The following is a 26,773-nucleotide window of genomic DNA, read 5'->3' as shown; positions in this document are numbered from 1 at the left end:
CAACACCTCCTCTTTGTGCATACCAAATTTCATTAAAATCGGATTAACCGTTTAGAAGTTACCGAATTATTTCCCTCTTTTTTTTTTCCTATACCACTGTGCATCGTACAAGTGGTGACAAAAAAAAACGTAGTCACCGGATTACCACCCGTTTGTATTCGTAAGATGCAAAACTTGTTATTGGTATTTTTATGAAGACAAAATGTGATAAATTCATAGATTGCGTTTTTTTAATTTATTTACTGTTTTTTACTTTACTTTCGGTTTTGGTTCGCAAAAATTAAGAATTGCGAAAAAAAAAACTTGTTTTCAAATTAGTGAAATTATGAATTTTATTTTTAGTTAAATATTTTGAAATGAATTGTAATTAACTATTACCTGTTTAACTATTATTAAGATACTTTATGTATTTGCTTAAGTCTTTTAACTAATATTTAATGGAAAACTAACTATATAGCTAACTAACTAACTAACTAACTAACTAACTAACTAACTAACTAACTAACTACCTAACTAACTAACTAACTAACTAACTAACTAACTAACTAACTAACGAACTAAGTAACTAACTAACTAAGTAGCTAACTAATTAAGTAACTAGCTAATTAACTAACTAGCTAACTAACTAACTAAGTAACTAACTAACTAACCAACTAACTAACTAGCTAACTAGCTAACTAGCTAACTAACTAACTAACTAACTAACTAACTAACTAACTAACTAACTAACTAACTAACTAACTAACTAACTAACTAACTTACTAACTAACTAACTAACTAACTAACTAACTAACTAACTAACTAACTAACTAACTAACTAACTAAATAACTAAGTAACTAACTAACTAAGTAACTAGCTAACTAGCTAACTAACTAGCTAACTAACTAGCTAACTAACTAACTAAGTAACTAACTAACTAAGTAACTAACTAACTAACTAACTAACTAACTAACTAAGTAACTAAGTAACTAAGTAACTAAGTAACTAAGTAACTAAGTAACTAAGTAACTAAGTAACTAAGTAACTAAGTAACTAAGTAACTAAGTAACTAAGTAACTAACTAACTAAGTAACTAACTAACTAACTAAGTAACTAAGTAACTAATGATGAACTGACATGTGCAGAATCTAATAAAGATCCAAATCCTAATTTAGTTAAGACCGTCCGTCTGTCCTTTCATATAAACTCTATAAGATGTGACACATCTAGTCTTGATGACTGTCATAAATCGTTCCCATGGTAATGCCTTCTCCGCTCTGAAATTACTCGATACTCAATCGGCCTAAGCTGGAAGTTCTTTTCCTAGGGAAGAATATCCAGTCATAGAAAATCTGTTACAACAACAACTCTGAAAAATTTTGTAATAAGCGGACCTAATTTAACTCTAACTAACATAAAATTTTTTAGATAGATTTTGACTCGTATGAATCTTACTTATATTCAATTTCAGCTATATACTAGTATTTTTAAGCCAGTAATGAGCGTTAAAGTGGGCCTTATATGGGGGGGGGTAGGTTCAATTAGGGACCGATCTTCATAAAATTTTGCATAGTGATTTTGGATCATAGGAATCTTACTTATGTCGAATTTTAACGCTATATTTGTATTTTTAAACAAGTTATGACTGTTAAAGCTGCTTTTCGAGGGGCGACTTGTATGGAGGCTATCCGAACACATGGACCTGTATTGCCCATTTTCAATCCCAAACAAACCTTATCTACAAGAAATATGTATGTGAAATTCCAAACTTCTAGTTCTATCCATTCGGACTCTATCGTGCTTTCAACAGACAGACATCGTCTAGATCGTCTTAGAATTTAATAAGGATCCGGAATATATATACTTTTGTGGGTCTATGACCAATATTTCGGTGTGTTACAAACGGAATGACATAATCAATATACCCTCCATATTTCATTAACGTTTATATTTAATTGCCTTATTGATAAAACATATTTTAAAATTTTTCATCTCATTATTTCATAATTTTATTGCGTAGTTATTTATTAACATCAAGAAATTAATTTAACATTTAAATTGTTCATTATTTTCATTTTTATTGAGTTTGATATTCTTAATAAAAATTCACACAAAATATGTGAAAAAAAAACAAAAATATATTTTGGAAAAACACACTTGAAAAACTGGATTCTTTAAAAATATAAAAAAATTTCAAATATTCTATAGAGCAAATAAAATTACTGTGGTTTGGTTTATTTTTGTTTTTTAAATATCATCTTTTAAATGTTATTTGCAACGTGTTGCTAATTTTATGCAAATAAGCAAATATATAATGAATTTTGTTGGGTCCCTACACTTAAATATGTATAAACCAATAGTAGGCATGCTGTAAAATTATAATTTTAGGATAAGTCTAACCGCCTACTTTAAGTGGGCGTTGTACATGATGTTTAAAAAGAACGATAGAAAATTTGTTATGACTGTATCCCGAGTAATATCACCGGGTCAGAACTAAATGTCGTGCAGTACTTCAGTATAGATGACGTGGCTGATGCAGACTCTGGAGCGGCGAATCATAAGTTTAGATTATAAATCGAATTTTGTAATCATGTTCTGCCATTTGAACTTTGTAAGGTGTTTAACTTTACTAACTGGTATTATATCGTATATTAAGATGTCTTTAAAATTCAATAATATCATGGACCGTAAACTAAGTCAACAAAGTAATAAGATGGATTTAATAAACATTTATCAAGGATTTATAAAACTAATTTTCTTACAACATTGGTTCTATAAACCTTTGATAAAATGGTTGTGAAAGCAAAGCGTTCAATAAAACTCTTTCAAAATTCAACAACTTTGCGATGTTCCATGATAAGTAGTGTCCGGAACATAAGTGACCAAGGAACTTAAACCTATAATGTATCTGATTAGATAAATATATGAAATTTCGTAAGTTAATAAAGTGATCATTACATTTCTGATCAATGTATAACTATGTATATAATATGTACTTATGTATATCAAACGATATGATGATAAAATCAAACTTTACCCAAAATACAAATACCAAACATAAATATGCTTTGCAATCTTTAATCTACAAAAAAAATATATACCATAAATGTAGATGAGTTCACTTTTATGGAATTTATATCAATGTTAAAGAGACAAGTTTTTTCTACTATTTAAAATTTTGCAAACATTTTTTTTGCACTCGTTTTTTTTACCACAAATGTGGGTTGTTTTCAGATAAATTCAAAGCAAAAGTTTGAAAACTATTTTAGTCGTTCATATCCATTCATTCATGTGTATATCAAGGGGTTTACTAAATATTTTATCTAAATTTAAAATGCCTTTTAGAAATGTGTCCTCCTTTATGATTATTATTACAATAATGTTTATGCTCACTAATAAAGTGTTAAATCATAAAACAATACAAAATAGTAGTCGATTGAATGAGACCTTTTAAAAAACCATAAAAATTTTGTTAATTTGTGTATAATGTTTATTCCCTTAGACCATGGATTCTATTAGTTTTTTCTTTGCGCAAAAATCTATTAATGCCAAAAGTATCTTTTATTAGTGCTATTTATGGAAATACTACTGAGACTGGTTTAGCGAGTAAATTCAGTAGTTTAGTTCTACTTACTTCTAGTTCAGTTCTTCTAGTTCAGTTCTAGCTCAACTCTTGTTCAGTTCTAGTTCAGTTCTTGGTCAGTTCTATTTCAGTTATAGTTCAGTTCTAGTTCAGTTCTAGTTCAGTTCTAGTTCAGTTCTAGTTCAGTTCTAGTTCAGTTCTAGTTCAGTTCTAGTTCAGTTCTAGTTCAGTTCTAGTTCAGTTCTAGTTCAGTTCTAGTTCAGTTCAAGTTCAGTTCAGTTCTAGTTCAGTTCTAGTTCAGTTCTAGTTCAGTTCTAGTTCAGTTCTAGTTCAGTTCTAGTTCAGTTCTAGTTCAGTTCTAGTACGGTTTAGTTTACTTCTAGATTAGTTCAAGTTTAGTTCTCAGGTTTATCTTAAGTACTAAAAAGTTTAAACATGTACATGTAACACTCCATCTAACTCAGCGTCAAACCCGGTTGAAATGTATTCGACTTCGGGTTTATTTGTTGGATGTTTACAAAAATTAATTAAATTGATTTATGCCTTGATTGATAGACACTTCTTAAGGTGTTGCTATAATATACGAACCATTCATTGCAGCCCATGCATTCAACCGAAATTTTACTGTTCGTGCTAATTTTTGCATCACCAATAAGTATTGGTACAAACCAAGTGCAAGTTAATAGTGTTTAGTAGGTAATTGCCCTGGTGTTTGTATGTAACTCATCTATTGAGTCCATATATGAGTAATTTTTGTAGGTAATAAACATGCATTGTTTTTGGTTAATAATGCAGGTAACAGTACAATACATTTCATACTTCATAAAATTGCCCATTGTTTCGCTTAAATATTTTCTTCTTTTTTGGTTAGTGAACTTTCAGACATAAATGGTCTTTAGGTTTTTTAACAGACAGTTTTGTTGTGGCTGCTTTATTGTTTGTACCAAACCCAGTTGCAGTTTTTTTTGCAAAACTTTAAGAAGGTCACGGAGGAAACCAAAATATAATTTATATTGTAGATTATTTTTTATTGGTAAAATAATATTCACTCTTCAGTTCATTTAGTATAAGTACCATTTCAGTTGCAATTTATTTTTTTTAGTATTTTAAATTTAATTATGACAGAATTACTAGAACTGAGAACTAAACTAGAATTGAATTACAATTAAATTAGAACTGAACTAGAACTGGATTTAAACTGAACTAGAACTGATCGAGAAGTGAACTAGAACTGAAGTAAAATTGAACTAGAACTGAACTAGAAATGAACTAAAACTGAACTAGAACTGAACTAGAACTGAACTAGAACTGAGCTAGAACTGAACTAGAACTGAACTAGAACTGAACTAGAACTGAACTAGAACTGAACTAGAATTGAACTAGAAATGAACTAGAACTAAGATCACAAACTATCCATTATGGGCAACACTGGCGCCCAGATAATTAAAAAAAATTTAAAAAAAAAACATTATTTTGTTAAATTACTAAGTAATGCTACAAAAAATAGCTGAATTATTTATACAAGTTTTTAATAAATCAGTTTCTTTAAAAATTTTAACATTTGACAATACTACATTTTGATTTATTTATTTTAAAATTTGCAATATTCTGGTCATTAACATGACTTGACAATATTAATCTAAATGTCACTTTATACAGAATAATAATAATTAAAACCCAAAAACAGAAATAAACAAACAAAAATGATCACCTAATATGCTGATCATATTAAAACATGAAAACAAAAATGACGAAAATTTTTAATATTCTGTTTATTTTATATGTTTGTGAGAATCAAATAGCAGTCTCCGTCAAATGAGTATTTATTTGTGTAACAAACTCCTATCAAGATTTTGCTGCGGCCAAATGTGTTACAAAATGTTTAAACTGTTTACATTTGAACATTTTAGCGCTCTATCTATGGCGAGAGCGTGCAACTACTTTTTAATAATATTATTTTTAGAAAACCTCTAACATGGATATATCGAGTCATATTCAGAATTTTCATAATCAGAATTTTTATAATTTAATTTAAACTACAGTTACTGATCAATAGGAATGAAGGTCATTAAAGTAGATAAAAAAAAATAGAAAATACCTTATTTAAAAACAAGTGATCAAAAAACACATAGCCAAAAAGATCTGTAAACGGATCTTTATGCCGTCTTCTAATATAGGGTATTTTCTCTTCAGTCACTATGAATGTTAAGATTTTGCTCACTATTTTTTCAAATCTAACCGTTTCAGATCCCTCGTATTCATATATTTTGGTCTCATATTTCTTCATACATTTTTATTTACATATTTATTTATTTCTGTTTGTTTTTGTTGCGAATCATTTAACAATGTTTATATTTAGTTGGCGTTAAAATAAAGATTATGTATAAACAAGTAGTATAGTATAGTTGGGCATGGCCGACCATATTATACCCTACACCATGAGTATATTTTTAAAATTTTTATTTTTTATAAAAAAACTTTTATGTTGAATATTATTCCAAAATATTTAAGCAATTTATTGATAAAAAAATTCTAAATGAGGCTTTATATAGGTCAAATATGGGCCGATCCTCGGTAAATTTGGGAAAAGGATATATTTTTAATTAACAGTTAGTTTTGTTGAGTTTCATTGCGATACAAATGGTTACAAGTCAATTTTAGACGTTTAAGACATTTTTTGAAGGGGGCTTTGTATGTGGGCTAGGGTCAAAACTTATTTGTGCCAATTTTTAGAGAGATAATAGAATATTTGACGTAATTATGGCATAAAAAGTTCAAATCGGGAGGTACGGTTGTATGGGGGCTAGGTGAAGTAATGGACCGATTTCAACCATTTTCAATAGGCTTCGTCACTGTGCCAAAAAACATGCTTGGTCCAAATTTCATCAAATTATCTTGAAAATTGCGACCTGTACATTGCGCACAAGATTTACATGGACAGCCAGCCGGACAGACGGACGGACATGTCTTAATCGACTCAAAAAATGATTCTGAATCGATCGGTATACTTTAAGGTGGGTATTGGACCAATATTTTTGTATGTTACAAACATCAGCACAAACGTATAATACCCTTCCCACTATAGTGGTGTAGGGTATAAATATGATTGTATCTAGTAAGTACTAGTTGTATGTACACATTTATGCTCGTAAGTATTTGTTTTTGTATTTTTTTACTACTTGTAGGCGAAGATAAAAAAATTTAGTTTTTCAGTTGATTTGAATATGTCAACAAGATTTTTATAACAAATTTTCGGGACAGTATTGTCATGTCAGAAAAATGTAACACTTTTATTGTGACTTGTCATGAATGATGTTTTTTTTTAGGAATTGAAACTGTTGAAATTGAAATGAATGAAGGTAGATACTATGATTAATCTTTTAAATCATAAAGTGACAAACATATACTTATTTTTCAGGAAATTCAATTATTGTTTCTCATATGAAAAATTGTCATATTTTAGAAGTGCATTGTCATCTTTTAGGGTGAATTTCGAATACCATATTCGCTATATAAAGACTTTTCATGATAAATAAAGAAGGCGTGTAATAATGTCAATAATCGTTATAACACACAAAATTGTGTCATAGTTTCCATAAACATGACAATTTCAATTGTGTTAAAATGTCTGTGAGCACGATGACATAAAGTCCAAGTATGTCAAATTCCCCACAGTTTAAAACTCCTGCGACCGATCGAAGATTTACTATCCAGGACACTTTTTAAAAGAATCCAAAACGCAACATATCTTCACAAAATTTAGAAGCAATTCTTTTTAGGGCAACAGTATCGCTTTCTTAAATCCAAAACAATTCTCCAATTCGGGTACTTCTGTTTTAAAAGTGGCACAATGTCCATGGATATTATGACACATTTACAAATTATCATAAAGTCCATAGACACTATGACACTTTTGGGATCATGGACGATATAACAAGGCACCATAAAAAGGCTTTTTAAAATCCATGGACTTTATGTCATTTGTCACATAGACACTTATTAAAATTTCATTACGTCCATGGACACTATGAAACTGTTTGATGTGTCATAATGTCCATGAATAATATGACACGCGACCATCTGAAGAGACATTTTTTAACTGATTTCAGCGGAAGTTTAATAGTTGTAGGAGGTCAGCGTTTCCTTTATAAATCATATACTGAGTGTACAATTCCCAAGACAGTTTAGAGCAGTGATGTCAACGGTGGTGTCATAATGTCCATAAACCTTATGACACACTAAATTGAGTCATAATGTCCATGGACATAATGACAACTTCAAAAGTGTCACAAAGAGTCCATTTACCGAAAACAATCTTATTTTAGCGAAGCGGCCGAAGGCCTGTTATCCATGACACTTTTTAAAAGAAATTCAATATGCAACATACACCAAATGTAGGAGCAATTCTTTTTCGGGATAAATGTGTCCTTTTCTTAAATTCTAAACAAATTTTCCAATACATTTCTGTTTTAAAAGTGTCAAAATGTCCATGGACAAGTGACATTATGCCGCTTTAAGATGTGTCATAAGGTCTATGGACATTATGACACGCCACCGATGTCAACTATTCATGAGAGCACAATGAAGTATTGAAATGCTAAAAAATGTTAACAAAAAATCACCATTTCGAGAATCAAATAGTTGTACTCTAGGTCCAACTATTTTATTTAAAAATATCTATTTGACACGTTTAGAAACAATGTGACATTTACGTTATTAGAAATCTACAAATCTGGTTAAGAGATCAGAATATCCCCTAAATATTTGGCGTGGTCCGGATATTGGAATTTAGCAGTTCTTGGATAATTGAAACATAAACAATATGAATCAAGTTGACAATAATGAGATACTGGGGCTTTGGGTGTACCTTGTACCTCTTGCTTGTTCTTAATACTGTGAACAAGGTTTGCTTTGATTATTCTTGAATTCATTCACGATATTAATCAATTTTGAAAGTTTGTTGAATTGCTGAAGATAGGGCTTTATATTTATGTCAAGGCAGGATAAACTTTCTACTTTTTCTAATGCCTACCGGTAGCATGGTTTTCTAAATTCTAGGGTATTTCGAATACCGGCTTCGCTTAATTAAGTTTTTTTTTAACAAATTGACTCTTTTAAATCCATCGACTTTATGCCGTATTGAAGAAAGAGCTTGAAATTTTCCAATTTAATCTATTATATTATAATAATTTTGTGGCATGCTGGATCCTCCCAAAATTGACCCATATTAGTGGCTTATCAGTTGGTTTATTTCATCCTTAATACATTATATATTGATCAGAAATAAATATTGAATGATCTCTGATTATTTAAAGACAGATTTTACCTAATTAGCTCAATTTCCCGGTAAAATATTGAGAGTTCATTTCTAAAGGGCCGAAATATCGTTTAGACTCTTCCACCGTCAAAAAAGATGGGGGTATATTGATTTTGTCATACCGTTTTATAACACATCGAAATATTAGTCATAGACCTACAAAAGTATATATATTCTGGGTCCTCATTAAATTCTAAGACAATCTAGCCATGTCTGTCCGTCCGTCTGTCTGTTGAAAGCACGATAGAGTCCGAATGGAAAGAGCTGGAGGGTTGAAATTTCACATAAATATTTCTTATGGATACAAACCTTATCCATAAGAAATATATATGATATCGAAAATGGGCAATATGGGTCCCCGTTTTCGGATAGCCCTCATACAAGTGGCATTTCGAAAAAAAGCAATAACCGTCATAACTTGTTTAAAAATACGAATATAGCGATAAAATTCGACATAAGTAAGTTTCTCACGATCCAAAATCACTATATAAGGTCCCCTTCAGAAAATGACGCTATTTACTGGCATAAAAATACTAGTATATAGATGAAATTCGGCATAAGTAAGTTTCATTCGAGTCAAACGAGATTTAATGGTGGGTATATAATGATAAAATAATTTGTAATAATCTGGTCCACCTTAATTCCAGATATCCGCCACACACAGTGGCTGTATGTTATCTGACACAACCAGCATGTTAAAGTTTACATAATCATATTATTTGAAATGACAATAACACTGTTAAATCTAACATTAGCAGCCAACAGTAGAAAAAAAGTTAGCAATCCTTGAGTAAAATATACTTATTACAACAAGTCAGCACTATCTAAGCGAAGAGATCTTGTATAAGAAACTTTAACTATTATTATGAATTTAATGAACGATGTAATTGAAAATTATATCTTAGTGGAATTTTAGATTTAAATTTTCAAAAAAAAAAAAAAAAAATCGGCGTAAAAATTGTGTTAAAAATAAAACTTACCAGGCATTTGTTGCTAAATTAGCTAAACTGGCTGCTGCAGCAGCAGCATTTGTTGTTGTGGTAGCATTGGAACTGTTACATTTACTGCGCATTACTAGTTGCAGCCAATTGGGAATGGTGGGTATTGCCGTCGGTTCAGGTGTATATCTATAATGTGATGATAAAGATATTAAATTAATATTTTTTTAATAAAATTTTAAAATTTATTTTTTTTTTAATAAGTGAACAATAGTAATAAGCAAATGATAAATCATTTAATTAATATTGTGTTTAATCATTAAATCAATCTTTTAGAGGTTGTTTTTGAAAAAATAAAGCAACAAGTTTTAAAGATTTAATAAGGTTTATTAGGTTTAATTTAATAACAAAAATTAACAAATTACACCGGATGTTATTTTAATAAATTATCTAAAATATTTTTTTAATGAATTAAAAAAAACATTACATTAATTTAAACAAAAATTTTCATCGTACAAACATTTAAAGTTTCACTTCAAATTTTTCAAATTTCAAAATCTCTTAGAAATTTCCAGATTATTAGTGAATAAAAATCACAAGGATCAGGTTAAGTCTTTAGAAAGAAATAATTACCTTATAATAGAATTACATTGTTTAGCATTAGGCATGGCGAAGATTTCACTGGCCTGTGAGGTTTTCTCTAGGATATCATCAACTTCCGGTATCGGTGCCAATTCATCACTATCATTAACATCCACTTCTAAACTAAACATTGAACTTAACGAATTGCGAGCTGTGGTGGCGACATCATAATGTGTTCTAGACGACAGTTGCTCTTCCGTATCGTTGACAATATCAAATTGATGGATATCGAATTTGATGAATACTATAAGAAGAGTAGAACAAGAAACGAGAAAAAGAAGCAGAAGAAGAAAAGAAACAAGGCGCAAGAAGGTAGCAACACAACAAATATCATACAAAACAAAAAACTAACTAATGGAAATGATGATAAAAGAAACTGAAAAATATCGATTTCATTTGGGTTCAAGATCTTTAATTCTTGGCATAAAAGATCAATTTTTTTAAGAATAACCATGAAAGTCTTAAGTGTTTAATAGAGATAGGGAAACCATTAAAATCCAAATCTCTATTTAACATTTCTTTTTTTTACTTTAACAAAAAGAAAAATCTTTTTTTAAATATTTTTATATAATTTCAACCCCCCTTTATCATATTTTCAATCTTCATTTCTAACTCACATTTTTCCAAAGGTCCCAATTTTTTGGCTAAATTGAACATCATTTCTGGTGTCCAAAAATCGGGTATACGTGCAAATACTGATCCCGCATCGGCTGGTAATTGAAAGCCTAATTTATGTAAAAGTAAAACGAATGGCTGATAAAGCATTGTTGTTGCCTGTTCATTGTTCCACTGGACCACGGGTATAGATTTGTTTTTCACTGCAAAAAAAAAGGAATACAAATACATTTTAACACGAATCCTGTGAAATTTTAAATGTTAAAGTCGCTTACATATGCAATGATATGCCACCGGTTCCATAACAAAACTCAAATGTTGATGATCTTCACGCAAGGGATTATTCTTTAAAATCATCTTAATATAACAGCATTCGAGTAAAAGTTTTTGCAGCCAAACAATATGTTGTTGTTTCTTTTCCTTGATAATAAGATCACGAAGTATCTGAACATAAATTATGATTTATTGTAAAATAAAACAACAATAAAATAAAGTTCTTATCAAACAAACCTGTATATCATCAGAAGGTTTGCTACCCTTAGCGGGTGTTTCATTGATATCAATGCCCGATTCTGTGGTACCAGAAGTGGGTGTGGTTAGTAGGGTACGCTGATACTCAGCATCCTCAAATTTCATTAAATCATCATACTCGACTAAAGTAATAATGTCCTGGAATGATAAAAATCAATTTGATATTAAGTTCTAAGGGTAAGTTCGAATTATTTATAACAGGACTAAATGATTATGATCAAGGACTTAAAACATGTCCTAAAAGTTGACAAAAGAAAAGAAGTCCACTAGTTAATGTACTAATCCAAAGACTATCCACTAATCTAGTTAGATAGTTTGATGGATAGATAGATAGATAGATAGATAGATAGATAGATAGATAGATAGATAGATAGATAGATAGATAGATAGATAGATAGATAGATAGATAGATAGATAGATAGATAGATAGATAGATAGATAGATAGATAGATAGATAGATAGATAGATAGATAGATAGATAGATAGATAGATAGATAGATAGATAGATAGATAGATAGATAGATAATTAGTTAGTTAGTAGGTTAGTCAGTTAAGTAGTTAGTTAGGTAGTTAGTTATGTAGTTAGTTAGTTAGTCAGTTAGTTAGTTAGTTACTTAGTTGGTTAGTTAGTTAGTTAGTTAGTTAGTTAGTTAATTAGTTAGTTAGTTAGTTAGTTAGTTAGTTAGTTAGTTAATTAGTTAGTTAGTTAGTTAGTTAGTTAGTTAGTTAGTTAGTTAGTTAGTTAGTTAGTTAGTTAGTTAGTTAGTTAGTTGGTTAGTTAGTTGGTTAGTTAGTTAGTTAGTTGGTTAGTTAGTTAGTTAGTTAGTTAGTTAGTTAGTTAGTTAGTTAGTTAGTTAGTTAGTTAGTTAGTTAGTTAGTTAGTTAGTTAGTTAGTTAGTTAGTTAATTAGTTAGTTAGTTAGTTAGTTGGTTAGTTAGTTGGTTAGTTAGTTAGTTAGTTAGTTAGTTAGTTAGTTAGTTAGTTAGTTAGTTAGTTAGTAAATTTATAATTTTACTTATAAATTAATATATAAATGGGGGTTTGAATGCAGTGTTAACGTGAACGATCTATTATTGTGTCGTGTGAACATAGCATTAAAATCTTTTTGAAAAATAATATAATTTCGGTTCCATTCTTACCTGTTGCAATAGTTGCTGTATAATCGATATTCTTGACTTTTGTTTGTTGCCATTATTAGAGAAGAGTTGAACAATTTTGCCCACAATATCATTATGTTTCTTGCTCTGCACGTAGTACCAATACAAAGTGTCCATTTCCTCTTGAGTCCAAGTGCTGTTTTAAGACAACGACGATTAATGTAGATTTTGTTAACATAAAATGAAGAAATAATTTATATAAACTTTAAAAAACTGTTAATTTTAACTAGAAAATAGTACAACAAAACTTTACAATATTTTTTTAGTAAAAAAACAATTATTCTTTGAAATTAATTTAAAACATTGAAATAGATTAAGCAAATTTAAAGAAGTAGTATTCGCAAACAAATAAATAAGTTAAATATTTAAGTTCAAAAGTTATTTTTGTAATAAAAGAATTTATAAACAAATAATAAAATTTTCATCTCAGACCATATTTAAAAAACAATTTGTTATTGATAATAAAAAGGCAACGATGAAACGCATGATCCACAGCCATTAGAGATTCCACATCATGATATTGCTCTCAGCAACAGCAAACAAAACTGACAGTTGATCGAGATTTAAAAGAGAATATAGAGATCCTGTAACGTCTTCAGACAACTGGCACCTACTAAAGATAAGGCTAAGAGGGGAAGAACACGTTTCATTCTGTAAAAGCAGTTTGTTTTAAAGTTGAAAACATAAGGTTTTTTGTTTAGGTAAGTTTTTGAGAGCATAATTACAACAAGACATGGATTCAGAAAGAACAAAATTAAAAACTCAAAATGTAAATTTTTTCTTTAAGAAAATGAAAATATTTCAAAAAGTAAAATTTTATGAAATAATTGTTCTTTAAATATCCACGTGTGCACATAGATTAAAACATTTAAAACAACAATTATTAGTTTTTTTTTTTTTTTTGTAAAAAATTTCTAATAAAACTAAAATCTATCTTAAACTCAAAAATTAAGCTGGAAAATATTGTAAAAGTATTAGAAAATTTGTTTTATGGAAAACAAAGATTCTTACCACACAGTAGTTTCCATATTATGTTCTTTAGTTAATTCTGTCAGCGATGTTGAGGGTAAAGTTAAAGGACTCTTTTGTGGGGTATTCATGAATTTATGTATAACATATTCAATTAAATCGGACCAATCCTAAAGATAAAAATAATAATAATCATACTTTTATAAGATTATCAATGAATAACTTACATCACATAGTTCATAGTCAGCTTCCCATATACGTGAATAGGTTTTTAATATGACCGGTTGAAAGAGCGTTCCAATTTGTCCCAAATCACCACCAATATGATGCATCATGGTGAATATACAATCGTTAACAAATTCACCATTATTATTAAAATCATCTAAAAGCATTCCATAGTAATGCATTATTTCCAAAGTAGCAAATCTAAAAAGTTTGAAAAATTATAATCAGTATAAGTTTTTTTTTCGAAAATTTCAGAAATTTATTAAAAACAAGTAGGAAAGTATAGTCGAGCATGGCCGACCATATAATACCCTACACCATGAGTATATTTTTAAAATGTTTACTTTTTATAAAGAAACTTTTATGTTGAATATTATTGCAAAATATTTAAGCAATTTATTGATAAAAAAACAAAATTTCTAGGCTTTATATAGGTCAAATATGGGCCGATCCTCGGTAAATTTGGGAAAAGGATATATATTTTGGAAGGGGGGTTTGTATAGGGGCTAGGGTCAAATAAGGGACAATCCTTACGAAAATCTCCAGTGTCATTTATACATATATAAAACTTATTTGTACCAATTTTTAGAGAGATAATAGAATATTTGACGTAATTATGGCATAAAAAGTTCAAATCGGGAGGTACGGTTGTATGGGTTTACATGGACAGCCAGCCGGACAAACGGACGGACGGACATGTCTTAATCGACTCAAAAAATGATTCTGAATCGACCTTTAAGGTGGGTATTGGACCAATATTTTTGTATGTTACAAACATCAGCACAAACGTTTAATACCCTCCCCACTATAGTGGTGTAGGGTATAATTATTGAAAAACCGAAGTCCGGATTAGTAGGTTAATATGTAAGAAATTCTAATGATGCCCTTACAACAGACGTCGGCGCTAGTATTGTTCTGACAACGAAGATTTTCGGCAAATTACATGTACACAACACGATCGCATGCGAACCTCAAAACAAGAGCATCAAAAATACAAATATTTTATTTAGTTGCTTGACAGCATTCAACAAAGTAGGTTGATGTTGCTTTGTTAAAGAAATTGCAAACACAATTAAAAACAAGTAGGAAAGTATAGTCGGGCATGGCCGACCATATGATACCCTACACCATGAGTATATTTTTACAATTTTTACTTTTATAAAATTTTTATTTTTTGTAAAGAAACTTTTATGTTGAATATTACCATAATTCCATAATATTTAAGCCATTTATTGATAAAAAACTAAAATTTCTAAATGAGGCTTTATATAGGTCAAATATGGGCCGATCCTCGGTAAATTTGGGAAAAGGATATATTTCTAAATAACAGTTAGTTTTGTTGAGTTTCATTGCGATACAAATGGTTACAAGTCAATTTTAGACGTTTAAGTCATTTTTGAAGGGGGGTTTGTATGGGGGCTAGGGTCAAATATAGGCCGATCCTTACGAAAATCTGCAGTATCATTTATACTTATATAAAACTTATTTGTGCGAATTTTTAAAGAGATAGCAGAATATTTGACGTAATTATAGCATAAAAAGTTCAAATCGGGAGGTACGGTTGTATGGGGGCTAGGTGAAATAATGGACCGATTTCAACCATTTTCAATAGGCTTCGTCCTTGTGCCAAAAAACATGCTTGGTCCAAATTTCATCAAATTATCTTGAAAATTGCGGCCTGTACCTTGCGCACAAGGTTTACATGGACAGCCAGCCGGACGGACGGACGGATGGACGGACGGACATGTCTTAATCGACTCAAAAAATGATTCTGAATCGATCGGTATACTTTAAGGTGGGTATTGGACCAATATTTTTGTATGTTACAAACATCAGCACAAACGTATAATACCCTCCCCACTATAGTGGTGTAGGGTATAAAAACAAAAACAACTTGCAAAAGCAAGAGCATAATTTACAAAAACAACGTACACTCTAAATAATTTTCTAGAATGCATAACAATGAAAGTAAATAAGTTAATCTTGTTTCATACTTTTTTTGTACATTTTAATTAGAAATTTTGTTTCTATGTGAAGAAATTATCATTCTTAAGTACATTGATTACATATTGTTTATAAATATTCGCATTTTACAGTAATGCAATTTATCATCATTAAAAATAACCAAATATTTTTTTCAGTGCAATTTCAATGAAAAAATGCCAATAGTGTGTGTGTAGTGGTGATTTTTTTTATCTGCCTCTCTATCCGCCGGTATATGCCTTACAAACATCGTTTTAAAAGAGATTGAATTGAGATTGTCAATGTGTCTTCAATATTGCATTCCTATGAACGTCAGTATCGTTCATACGCTTCGATTCAGAAATACTCAAGTATAGGAATCGACGGTTCTGATTTTAAATGTACAGCTGCAATTACAATGCAACTTTGGTTTCTTCTTAAATCCCAATTAGTAAAAAAACTGTGTTATCTGTAGCCAATCGTTTTGGATTTCTGGTTTATTAAAATTTCCACCGAAGACCCTACATAAAGGTCTTAATAACACACAGTTTCACCTACACAGATCCAATAATCAATCTCGACTTCCATCGAAAAAAATGTTTTCTCTTCAGTGGCTTAATTTGAGCCTCTAGGTTATTTGGATTAAGAAGAATTCTATTGAAAATCTTAAAATAAAATTTAACCAGCATCAGCAACGCCAAAAACCTACAAGCTCGATATCAAATACACAGCTCCGACGGTCGATCTCGTCCGAACTTTAGCCCAATCTTCTCTACAAATTTATTAATCTCAGGGGTGGGTTATCAATTGAAAAAAACATTGAAAGTACGAAGGGTCTAAAAAATCTTACTCCAACGGCTGATCTGTTTGCGAGTCATATAGTGTTCGACATCCTGCAATCTTAAGAAAAATACCACTATATGAAAATCTTGGCTGGCGGACAATTTCCCACAACAATAGATGCCATTGGAAAAACTTTCGATATTAAAGAGAAGGATGTATTTGTAAGAAAGTGTAAGCAACATCAACCTCTAATTACGAATAGGGTTCCGACTGTGAACAGTAACATAACAGCAACGTCAAACCTAAACCCAACTAGGATAAAGTCGAAGAATGGAGAAAGTTTAATCTCACCAAATAGGAAAACAAGCTTTGATTCTATATACTGAAAAGGTCTTATTATACCTTTCTCAAATCCTAATAATGAGGTAGAGAATCCTATGAGGGAGAGAGACAAAGCCAAACAAGTTATTATGAAGGCGAGCACATAGGCCAAATCAGTCTCAAAGGAAAGTGTATTTGAAAAAAAAACATCTCTCCAACTTGAAACAAGTAAGAAGTTAGAGTCGAAGTTTCAATAAGGTTCGTCCCTGGGAAGATCTTGTAGCAAATTTCTTCCAATTATCTTAAAAATTGCGGCCTGTAGTTTGATTACAAGGTTTACATGGACGGACGGACGGACATAGCTAAATCTGCTCAGAAAATGATTCTCGGCCAATTGGTCTACTTTAAGGTAGGTATAGGACCAATATTATTGTGCGTTACAAACATCAGTACAAACCCAATAAAAAGAAGCTGAAGCTGAAAAAGAGCCTCTATCTTATGTCAAAGTAGATAAAATTTTAATAAAAAATAGAAGGTATGGTCATCAATAAGATAGTGGACTATTCAATCGCTCCTAAAAGCAAAAGACTTTTAGAGAGCGTGAGCAAAGAGCTAAGGAGGAGAGTTGATTACTAGTGCCTAGTGCGCTATTATGAAGACAAGCCAAATTAACCGCGAAGGAAAATGCGTCTAAAAAGAAACTCATCAACGTGAAGAGTATAGTAAGACGTCTCTTAAGGCAAAGTATCGAAAAGAGGCCAAAAGAAAGATTTCTGATATACAGTATACGAAGACCTGAAGAGCAAAATTCAAACAGATCAATCAACAATAAGATGGTGAACCATGTAATCCCTTCTTAAGGCAAATGATAAAAAGAGAGCGTAAACATTAAAGATGGCATGAGCATGAGATCAATGTAACATAAGTTGGTTCAGCTCAGAATTATTAATTGATTGTCAGAGACGAAACGAGATGGCTGACAATTACAAAATATTAATTGTTCCTATAGTGTAGTCCTATATTGTAATCTTATTGATTATCAGATTTAATTTACATTAAGTTAAAGAATCTAAAGAAGAAAAATCGATAAAAATACTTACTGTGATATATGATCAATCATCTTAATATGTATATTACTATTCGATTTAGTAACACTATCCAAAATCAATAGCAATATATGATTTGTAACAACTAAATCCTGTAAATATTGTTTCGTATGCAGGCTGGGATTGAAACGACGCAACAGCAGCACGAATAAATTACGCAAATCTTCGGTACTGCTTATTTGCAATTGCAATAAACGTAAGCGTTCACGATCTTCATCGCTTAGATGTGTTACTTTCTTATAGGTTTCTATTGCTTGCAAAAATTCACGTATTGCAGTGACGAGTAAATGCATGCGACGTAAATATGGTTTTAAATCACTGCCCTCTTGACGTGAATTCAATTCCAATTGTTCGCACAACATGACACCTTCATAGGTTAAATAACTGATGACATCAAAGGTTAGTATGGTATTAATATGCTCCATATCCAATTCCAGTTGAGCGGCAAATTTCAAGAAATATGTAACCAACCAAAAGAAATGTGATGTATCAATGGGTATTTTCTGCATTACGAAGGAAGAAAGGAAGCAAGGGGGAGAAAATAATTTTAATTAAAATGTTATGAGAGCCCATACACAAGGAGATATATAATACTTACTAGATTTGTTAATAATTGGGAGTGTAATTCCTCTACTAGGTAACCATAGCCTTTAAGCAGAAAGTCAACGGTAAATTCCTTAAGGAGATTGGATATGTCTTCATCTGTGGGTGTATGCTGTACTAAACCTTTCATATTAATTCTAAAAAAAGAAAACAAATCAGACGAATACGCAATTGTTTGTTTAAATAGAGATTTGCAATTCTTGATAAAAAAAACAATTTTAGATATAACAAGTAATATTTCTATATTCGGCTGTGCCGAATCTTATATACCCTTCACCAAGTATGTTTTAAAAAACAGTTTTTATTTATAACATACACACAAACATATATAAACTGTAGCAGAAAGAAATATTAACCGTTGTACTGTAATAACACCGTCAAACTGTATTACCACACGCACATGTACATCTTTATCCAAATCACAGTGTTGTTGTTGCTTTTTTAACAAAGCATGAAAAAAATGTGGCTTTTTTGATGAAATTTTCAGATGTTGTCTCGGATTTTTGCTCATATTTCCGTTATTTATAGACCGATTTTGCTGATTTTAAATAGCGATCTTCTCGGAAGCATGTCTAACTGAATTATTGATGATTCGGATCTCGCCGATATCTGGGGACCTCTAAAAACTGATTTCAACAGACAGAAAGACAGACAGATAGACGGACAGACAGACGGACATGTTTTAATCGATATACTTTATACGGTCGGAAAATTATATTATAGAAATTACAAACGGAATGACAAACTTATATATACCCTTCTCATGAAGGTGAAGGATATAAAAATAATTATATAAATCTTTTAACCTTAAGCTTTTGAAATACTTACAAACTACTTTTGCTTCTCTTCACTAATTTTTTACGTCTCAGCTCTTTTTTGTCAATGGCGGTCAAGACAATTCTGTGCTTATTTCTTGCCTTCGAACTGCAGGGTGGTTTCTGATGTTGAGGTTTACCCTGTGGACCATCGTCGTCATTGCTGGAAGTTGAAATCGATTCTTGATTTTCAACTTGAGTTCCATAACCACAATCAGAGAGTTCAGATTGTGAGGAAGGATACTCTCTTTTCTGGGGACCACAATTACCCATTGTTAATTTGACATGACCCGAGTGTGGAGATTTTTGACAAACTTTTGGTGTAGCCGTCATTAGCTCAGTGTCTATAACGCGTGTTTTGCTCGCTGAGGTGGAGCTCTTAAGAGGTAATGCCGGTGGTGGCATAAAATTGGCAGCATCGGCCAAATTGGAAGTGTTAGAATCTTGTTCAGCTGGTTGTTCTTGTTGTTGTTGTTGTTTTTGATTTGTATTTGTTGTTATTTCCTTCGCTATTTCAGTTGTGAAATTATTGTTGATAGCATCTGAAACGGTTTCATCTGTATGAGCAGTTTCCTCATCCTCCAATGTTTCCATTACTTCATTGCCCTGTTGATTTTGTTTCAAAGTAAAGCCTTCCTCGCAATCGGTGGCGCCCAAATCACTAGCTCCTTCGGAACTATCAACTTTATCAGCGGGTACTCTTAGCATAGAGTCTTGGTATTCTTGACCCTTACGACTCACCTCTTGTAAAGTGGCCTCGGTTTCTTCGCGCAATGCCTGACGACGATCTTCAGAATTGCCATTTTTACTACCGGTACTACCTGTTAAAGAAACCAGTCATATTCAGTTATAAGCTCTGCTAACCTTTCATCTTAACTGCACTTACCATTATCCGAAGAATCAGAAGTGGGATCAGACGTCAACATGGGGCTAGAATCACAGCTGCCCTGTTTTGGTGGCGAAGTATTACTTTCATTGTCTTCTGAACTTTCCGATAGCGATGCCTCAAACCACAAATTCAATAATTTCTGCAAAGTGCTAACATGTTGATCTTTATAAATCAGGGCAATCAACTGCACCATGGTTACACCCCAAAAAGCACGCTGCGGACAGGTCATAAGATACAATAATAATTTGTCTATACTCTGTATGAACAGATTCCATAGTATGGTATTTTGCATAGAAACGGGATGTGTGCTGCCCGGTTGATTGTGTGAAGTCGAAGGCATTAAATAGGTTGCATTCGATTCGGGAATATGCAGAATATTCCTCAGCAATAAGAGGCAATTGTTTATTTGATCGCATTTTTTCGGCGTCAACTTTGAATCGGACTCCAAAATGTGCTTCATGTATTCCACTACTGATTTCGTACTTTTCGGATCAGTAAATGCTTCCTTGCTTGTGTGTAACAGTTTATTCAATTCAAATATCGTATGCCTGCCCACCTCGGTGCGATACATGACATCGACTGAGAACAAACACTCAACCGGTACTGTTAAATTTACCAATATACGTATAACCGAGTCTAAAATGTCCTCATCTTTCGTATTCTCTAGTAAAGGTATTAAATCGGATCGAACATTTTGCCCGAAACCGATAGCTCTCCGAAAGGTTCGTAAGGTTTGATCTTCGTAAGATAGTTTATAATTTATTTCCTCCAGTGTGGCTGTGGAGTTTTGTGGGAGGATATTTAGTACAGTTGTTTCATTTTGCTGGACTTTATGTATGTCACTTACCTAATGCGTTAGCGCTAACAACGTAAGTATCTCCCTCAAGGGAGCCCAATGATGAGAAAGCACTATGAAGTTGCGGTGTTGCTAATAACCAGTCCATTACAAAATTATTATTATGAAATTACGTTTGTAGTTTATGATCCTCATCGGTGGAATTCATTTGGATAAATTGTATGAAACGAAAATCGAAGCTGAAATTGAAGGAAAGAAAATAAATTATAAATAATTACAAAAGGATTATAAATACATTATGTTTTCATTACTTCAAATGAATTTTGATCAACAAAATAATTTTAAATTATCATAAGATTTTCTGGGTCAACGAAAACTGCTCTAGATCTTAGCCGATTTAACGACATACATCAAATGAAATTATAAAAAAGTACTTTCGGTCTATCAAATATTTGATAGAACTAAAAGTGAACTAGAACTGAACTAAACCTGAACTAGAACTGAACTAGAAATGAAGTCGAACTAAACTAGAAATGAACTCGAAATGAACTCGAACTAAACTAGAACTGAACTAAAACTGAACTAGAACTAATCTAGAACAGAACTAAACTAGCACTGAACTAATAATGAACTAGAACTGAACTAAACTGGAACTGAATTAGAACTAAACTAGAGGTGAACTAAAACTGAACTAGAACTGAACTAGAACTGAACTAGAACTGAACTAGAACTGAACTAGAACTGAACTAGAACTGAACTAGAACTAAACTAGAACTGAACTAGAACTGAACTAGAACTGAACTAGAACTAAACTAGAACTAAACTAGAACTGAACTAGAACTGAACTAGAACTGAACAGAACTAGAACTGAACTAGAACTGAACTAGAACTGAACTAGATCTGAACTAGAACTGAACTAGAACTGAACTAGAACTGAACTAGAATTGAACTAGAGCTGAACTAGAACTAAACTAGAACTGAAGTAGAACAGAACTACAACTGAACTAGAACTGAACTAGAAATGAAGTCGAACTAAACTAGAACTGAACTAGAACTGAACTCGAAATGAGCTCGAACTAAACTAGAACTGAACTAAAACTGAACTAGAACTAATCTAGAACAGAACTAAACTAGAACTGAACTAATACTGAACTAGAACTGAACTAAACTGGAACTGAATTAGAACTCAACTAGAGGTGAACTAAAACTGAACTAGAACTGAACTAGAACTGAACTAGAACTGAACTAGAACTGAACTAGGACTAAACTAGAACTGAACTAGAACTGAACTAGAACTGAACTAGAACTGAACTAGAACTGAACTAGAACTGAACTAGAACTGAACTAGAACTGAACTAGAACTGAACTAGAACTGAACTAGAACTGAACTAGAACTGAACTAGAACTGAACTAGAACTGAACTAGAACTGAACTAGAACTGAACTAGAACTGAACTAGAACTGAACTAGAACTGAACTAGAACTGAACTAGAACTGAACTAGAACTGAATTAGAACTGAACTAGAACTGAACTAAAACTGAACTAGAACTGATCTAGCTTAGTATAGCATCTTGTCTTCTGAGCAGTCCATAAGACTGTGGCCTCCATTTGGCAGGCTTTCTATACGAAACACTCTTTAAACCTTAATATGATTTAAAGTTAAAATACTTTTAATCTTATATTATTTAAATCAATTAAATTAAAATCAAATAAATTTTTCTGTTATCTCTTTTGCGTTTTTGTTTAATGGCAAAGAAAATCAATTATCACTTATTTTCTAATTATAAACTAATTCATCTTAACTTGTTAATTATATTTTATATAACTTACTCGTAATTGCACTAAATATAAATCATATTTTCAAAATAAATCATAATTTAGTAACCACAACCGACTTTCTTTTTATTACCTCTGCCAATGGCTTCCTTGATACAACTAAACATATCTGAAAAATTTCAACAGAATTGGGAATACGATAAGCTCACACATGTCGAGTGCACGGAACACAAACGTATTCCATAAGTGCGCTGTATGAAGCAGTTGCTGTAGTCGTCGTAACATTTACTCAATTCTCAACCTGAGTTCGAAGTCAATTGTCTGCTAAAAGGTGACCACGAATCAGTGCACATGTTACAAAGGAAGATTCTAAATGCAAACACAAACAAAGCCAACAGCAGCATTACAATGAAGTAAAAGCAGAGAAGTACATGCGATGCGATATGGCTACATGTGAAATAGAGTTATAGAATATAGTTTTGCAAACATTTACAAGGGATGGCAAAATTTGGGGTGGCTGATTTTCTTAAAACTATATTTCTTTGTAGGACACAAAATGCAAGTTATTCCTAAGACCGTGACATGTTCATAAACAGAGAATGATGTACTATAGTACACATCGAGTTCTATTTATTTTACTGCTGCATCAACAACGTTTTGCAAACACATCCACGTGTTAATGTAGCGTGCAGCATGGATTTTGATATTAACTACGAGCGACAGACTGATGTTGCAAAGATTTGTATGTTTTGCGCAGATGGACGAAATGCAGTCAACAAAATTGCAAAAAAATAATTTACACTAAAGATTAATTTTAGATCAATAGATATGTAGATAAAGATTGAACACAATTTATGGGGTACTTAATATAGTAGTTAAATAGATAGTTATTCATTATGCAACATGCAAAGATATGTTCTAAAAATAAATCAACTATAATTATATACTATAACAAGTTAGAGTTCTATATTCGACTGAGCCGAATCTTAAATATTCTCCACTAGTTACTTTTATATTAATATTTTTTTAATTAATCAAATATTTGTAGAAATAGGTTTTCTCATGTATTAAATTGAAAAGTTCCAAGATTTATATTTATTACAATTCCAGGATTTATTGAACGTTGCAAATGACATTTTCTTTAGATTTTTATAGCTCTCAGCGATATCTAGTAATTTGCATGTATGCATGTGTGTAAAAAATTTAGGATTAAATACATATATATATACAGTAAATCAACAAAGTTTTTTGCCTACCTTTTTTTAAGAGAATTTTGTTTTTTGTTCATAAATAAAATTCGAAAAAAACAGGTAAAAAGTAAATATATGTTTTCCAATTAAAAACAGAGATTGTGTAAAATGGGAAAAATTAGAAAAAAATATTAAAATACAAATTTTGGTGCATTTTATTGCATTATTCATCAGAATTTGCATGTCAATAAAGTATTTTGCATATTGAGAATTCCGGTTAATTTCATTGGGTTTTTCAAATTATTTTTTAATTATTTTTGGAATTTATTGTTTTATTGTTAAAAGGAAGAGTGTTAAATATTTTTCAATTGCGATTTACAAAAATCATATCCTCATTAGGTGAAAATGTTATGTTATTTGCCTTAAAATGTTTAAAGGATAATAATGAGGCAATTTCGAAATAAAAAATTAGTTTAGATTTCTAGAACAAGTGTAAATCAATAAAATATAATTAAAATTGTAAATCAATAAAATATAATTATGTTTAATCAATAGCATTAAAAAATACAAAATAGAGAAATAGATGAAATAATCCAAAGAATTATTAGAAAAAATGCACTGAGTGCTCTTTCAAAATCTTTAACTGCTAAAGGGAGGCGACTTGTATCCAAGGAAAACCTATTGGACTCCTGATTTATCTTTTTCAAAATCTATATACGAACTAGGAGGAACACTATGTTTACAGACCTTAGATTGCTTGGAACCAATGTAAAATGAACTGTCGTGTAGTACAGGAAAAATACCTAATTTAGATATTTTAAAATAGAGGTGGTTATCATACCGTAACGTCAATATTTTTCACCTAATACATACACTTATATATATTTAGAATCCAAATCAAGAAAAACTATCCAGATCCAAATACGCTTACTGTATCTTATTCATAAAATAAAGAATTTAAAATATGAGATTGAAAATCAAGATTTTAGCATTATATCGTGGTATATGGTGATGTCCCCATACTTAGAGTGGCTAGGATGGTACTTTGTGTTAGATTTATGGAATAAGAATCAATATTATAAAATTCTAAATAAAATTTACACAATACTCGCCAAATAGATGGAGTTTCCGTAATGTAGTTTTTGTTTATCAATACCAAAATGACAAAAAACCAGGATTATTTTTGTTATAATATACCTCACAAAACTTTTTTTCTAGGTCCAAATCCATTGATTATTTAATATATCATGTATCCAATTCAAAATTACTTACTATTTTCGAAATTTAATGAAAGAAACGATAGATTTTATGTTAAGTCAAATATTGTTAAATTCTGATAGGTATATAGGATAATAAATCGGTTAAGAAATGTCCAAATTTAGTCGTTCCACTACTAAAATATCTAAAAATGTTATTCTAATATATAAGAGTAATAAAAATATTAAATATTATAAAATAATGCAGCAATATTAAAAAAAATTAACAAAAAACCTAAAAAAGCAAAATACTTTATTGACAATACGTTCACATTTTAACAAAAATCTCGTTAATTAATATAACGATTTTACTTTTTATGGTAGAAAATTAAAATATAAGATATTCTTTAAAAAATACAACAAACAAATTGCTTTATTTTGCTAAAAATAATTGTTCACATAAAGTTTTTTCTTTAAATTTATAAAATTTTACATAGGCAAATTACTTAATTGATTCACTGTATATAATTTTGTTCTACACAAACTGATAATGCCACTAGGTTAAAGCGTTGTAGGGACTACAACGTATTTATGACAAAAAAATTTCTCAGAAATATTTCTGTGCATTTAAGTAATTATTGTACTAAATTTTTTATATATATCTTAATTTAGTAATGAGCTATACTCATTTAAGTGATTTTCGGGAGGGGACCTTGTATGGAAGCTATGGTCAATTATGGACGGATCGGAAAAAAAACTTTAACATTTCTGTATAAAAGAGAAATATTTGTATCAAATTTTATATGAATATCTTAATTAAGCAATGAGTTCTGCTCGTTTAAGTGATTTTCGGGAGGGGACTTTGTATGGGAGCTATGTCCAATTATGGACCGATTCAAAAAATGTTTTCTCTGAATGAATTCTATTGACATGAATATATTTTAATTTGTAAAATTTTGTGAAGACATCGACATGGTGACGAATGTTATTAACAAAAAAAAACCCATTTTCCGGGAATATGTACTTTTGTATGGGAGGTATATGAAATTGTGAACCGATTCTGGCAATTTTCAGCAGGGGTCAAGCTCTTGTGCAGAAACCAATGTATGGTGATTTTCTTGGAATTTTCTTGCATAGTTTTCGAGAAAATTACATCAGAATGTTTAAGAAATGCTTATTTTTTCGAGGTTGTTTTAAATTTTTATTCATAATTTTTCCCGGTGTGAACCGATTTTGTGCATTTTCTGTTTAGGATAATATTGAATATTATTGGTTAGGATAATATTGAATATTATCGGTGAATTTGGCTGACTTCCTTTGCTTAGTTCAAACGTGAGCATGATTTAGGCAGACAGACAGACAGACAGACAGACAGACAG

The 26,773-nt window shown here is 30.9% G+C and overlaps 1 protein-coding gene across 2 annotated transcripts in view; it reads right to left on the bottom strand.

The window, feature by feature from the left end:
* Positions 1 to 26,773, bottom strand: part of LOC111686423 (protein timeless) — a 44,735-nt gene that overhangs the window by 7,955 nt on the left and 10,007 nt on the right. For both annotated transcript variants that reach the window (XM_046949118.1, XM_046949115.1), the window contains exons 2-14: positions 21,284 to 21,471; positions 20,434 to 21,213; positions 19,561 to 20,368; positions 18,728 to 18,869; positions 18,124 to 18,632; positions 13,960 to 14,158; positions 13,775 to 13,902; positions 12,746 to 12,899; positions 11,586 to 11,744; positions 11,351 to 11,519; positions 11,078 to 11,278; positions 10,452 to 10,704; positions 9,861 to 10,007 (exon numbers count right to left, since the gene is read on the bottom strand). In XM_046949118.1, the coding sequence (XP_046805074.1) occupies positions 9,861 to 10,007; positions 10,452 to 10,704; positions 11,078 to 11,278; positions 11,351 to 11,519; positions 11,586 to 11,744; positions 12,746 to 12,899; positions 13,775 to 13,902; positions 13,960 to 14,158; positions 18,124 to 18,632; positions 18,728 to 18,869; positions 19,561 to 20,368; positions 20,434 to 21,213; positions 21,284 to 21,380 (3,746 nt within the window). In that variant the 5' untranslated portion in view covers positions 21,381 to 21,471. The remainder of the gene's footprint in view (positions 1 to 9,860; positions 10,008 to 10,451; positions 10,705 to 11,077; positions 11,279 to 11,350; positions 11,520 to 11,585; positions 11,745 to 12,745; positions 12,900 to 13,774; positions 13,903 to 13,959; positions 14,159 to 18,123; positions 18,633 to 18,727; positions 18,870 to 19,560; positions 20,369 to 20,433; positions 21,214 to 21,283; positions 21,472 to 26,773) is intronic.

Source organism: Lucilia cuprina, chromosome 2, assembly GCF_022045245.1.
Source record: "Lucilia cuprina isolate Lc7/37 chromosome 2, ASM2204524v1, whole genome shotgun sequence".
Lineage (NCBI taxonomy): Eukaryota > Metazoa > Arthropoda > Insecta > Diptera > Calliphoridae > Lucilia > Lucilia cuprina.
Note: the sequence above shows the minus strand (reverse complement) of the source record. Positions and strands in the feature narration are given on the sequence as shown.